Raw genomic sequence first — 2,723 nt, 5'->3', positions numbered from 1 at the left:
AAAACAGAAAATTTGAAACAGTCACCTCTTAATATTAATATTAAGAGCTCATCTTTTGAGTGACTTTCTTTTTCACATTTTCGAAAGTTTTTAGCCTGTTTTTCAGTTGAAAAAAAGGCTGCCTCAGAATGACACACCCTAATGTACACGCACACCCTTAATTTCTGTGTTCTGGAAATCAGCACCTCAGGTTAGTTAACAAATACAAGTACATCTTCATAAAAAAGTATGATTAATGAAGCGCTATTTGCCAGTTAAGACACAGTATCAATGTTATTTTGAAAACGTCATTGCATAAATAAAAAAATGCATTCCATTTCTTGTCGCACTGGAAATAAGAGTTTGCAACAATTAACTCTCACAGGCCGCTGATAACAATATAATATCTCGATAAGCTAATCTTATCTTTTGGAACGGTGGAAATATTGGAAGCTAGAATATTACACATGGGGTGGAACTGAAAGCAGTGCTTACCTTTGCGACAGTCGAAATAGATATCAGCATAGTTTCGTAGCTTTGTAAATATTTGTGATGATTTGCCGGCAACTCTCTTTTGTTATACTTACATTGGCATTGACGCGCTGCGTCATAGCTGAAGCTATCGATGAAATCGAACTAGAACGTTTTTGTTATCCTGAGCAACATAAAAATACCCGTAAATCTTGTGAATGTAGTAATGAAGATTCGCCTCCATGGGGAATACGCTCCATAAACATAGATTGTAGTTACAAGATGATGAAAACAAGCGATTTTTCTGAAGTGCTGCCGCTCTATGTGAATACTTTGGATTTGTCGTGGAACAAAATGGATGAAGTGCCCACATTAGCTAGTGACAGTTTGCGTGTGCTGAATGTTATGCACAACAACATTACCAAATTAACCAACAAAAAGTTTGTCAAGGTTTCTAATCTCCGTGAACTCTACTTGGGCTGGAACAGCATACAATCAATCGAGTTGAGCACTTTCGACGAGTTAGCACACCTACAAGTACTGGATTTATCACACAATAATGTCCATACGTTGGGCCTACAGTTGTTCCGTTCGTTGATTATACTGGAGACTTTGGATTTGTCATGGAATCGACTATTAAACCAAACTGAGGGAATTCAAGACCAGGACTTTTATCGTACTTTTGGTGTAAATACGAAACTTAAGACCTTGCGCATGCAAGCCTGTAGTTTAAGAGATCTGGTTTTACCCGAAAAGGTGCCACTCATAAAATTAGATTTACGACGCAATTTGCTAGAAAAAATTCCAACGAAGCTTCCTGTTACCTTGGAGATACTTGATATCAGTGCTAATCTATTCCAGAACATTTCGTCAGTGATTACAGCTAATTTGTCATCCACGATGAGTGAGTTATTGATGGAGGATATGCCGCGTCTGCAGTCTGTCGAAGAGAATGCTTTCGAAACACTGATTGGATTGAAAAAGATCAGTTTTCAGAACAGTCGCCGTTTAACAAAGTTCAGTAGCAACACATTTGGTTCTGATGTTGGTCGCTTTCCAGCGTTACGAACACTGATTTTTCGTGGCACTTCAATTGGCTCATTTAATTCTACTTTGGAGCCTATTTTCAAACAACTCACCGAGTTGGATTTCAATGGTGTACCGCTTATCTGCGACTGCGAATTAGTATGGATCAAAGAGATACAATTAGAAACTAATGGTCGTTGCTATCATCCCTCCCAGTTGAGGGGAGAATCCCTAACGAGTGTCGATAAATCAGAATTCAGTTGCCCTAAATGGCCTCACTGGGTCGGCGGGCTCTTCATTTTCGGACTTATATTGCTGTGTACCGTTGGAATTTGTGCAGTAGTTATGTGTCTACGGCCGAATAGGGGTGGGGTTATTCTACGTCGGCATGTGGGGTCAGGCAGCCCATATGCCAGAGTTACCATTGAACCAAACAGACAGGAAAACTATTACTGATACATACAATTATGTACTAAGTTTAGTTTATACAAATGCCTACATATGTACATACATATGTACAAAGGGGTTTAAATGTATTAATAAATATTATATATGTTATATTGATATGTGTTTGGTTAAGTATTAGGAAATAAAGATTAGTCAAATAAAGTATTAATACGATATGATTAATATAATAAAAATGTATTTATTTCAAAGCATATACATATATTTTCTTATTTTACGAATATATGTAAATATGAAATTTAGTTCGCATTTGTATCTTTCTGATAACGAAATCTTATCTTTGTGTATACAGTTCAACAAGTGTGAGTTCATTGTACAAAGGTTTCCCCGTGAAACCGCACACTTTGTATCCCTGAATATTCCTCCATTATAATCGAATTATAAGCAGTTTTTTACGGAAAATGACGCTCTGAACACATAGAGAGCGACAGACTTCAAGCGACATCTCTCAAATATGAAAATACATACGTTCTTAAGGTCACAGTTATGTAGTTGTGCAGCTGTCTCAATAACTGTGTCCTTAAATTAAATTCGGGGAAGTTAAAAAAAGTTACATCTGTTGATGGAATATTGTCTCTAGCGGAAAAATGGCTAAAAGCGGTCGATCAAAATGGTACATATTTGTTTATTTATTTATTCGTATAAATATAAAAAAAATTAAATTGAAGTTTGATTAAAAATACGAAAAAATGTTTTCGACTACCAATATTTTGTGTATCATCTTAAGTCAGTAACTCTTTTCGGAAAAACTGTTGCGTTTGGATATATACAAAATTGTGAAT

General features: G+C 36.1%; 1 protein-coding gene across 1 annotated transcript; it reads left to right on the top strand.

Moving 5' to 3' along the window:
* The first annotated feature begins 451 nt into the window (after window positions 1-451).
* LOC126755042 (leucine-rich repeat neuronal protein 1) lies at window positions 452-2,085 on the top strand. Its single transcript, XM_050467321.1, has one exon. The coding sequence runs from the start codon at window positions 532-534 to the stop codon at window positions 1,930-1,932; it is 1,401 nt and encodes a 466-aa protein (XP_050323278.1). The 5' UTR covers window positions 452-531; the 3' UTR covers window positions 1,933-2,085.
* The last annotated feature ends 638 nt before the right edge of the window (window positions 2,086-2,723 follow it).

This window comes from Bactrocera neohumeralis, chromosome 4, assembly GCF_024586455.1.
Source record: "Bactrocera neohumeralis isolate Rockhampton chromosome 4, APGP_CSIRO_Bneo_wtdbg2-racon-allhic-juicebox.fasta_v2, whole genome shotgun sequence".
NCBI lineage: Eukaryota > Metazoa > Arthropoda > Insecta > Diptera > Tephritidae > Bactrocera > Bactrocera neohumeralis.
The sequence above is the reverse complement of the archived record's forward strand: the minus strand, read 5'-3'. Positions and strand labels throughout refer to the sequence as shown.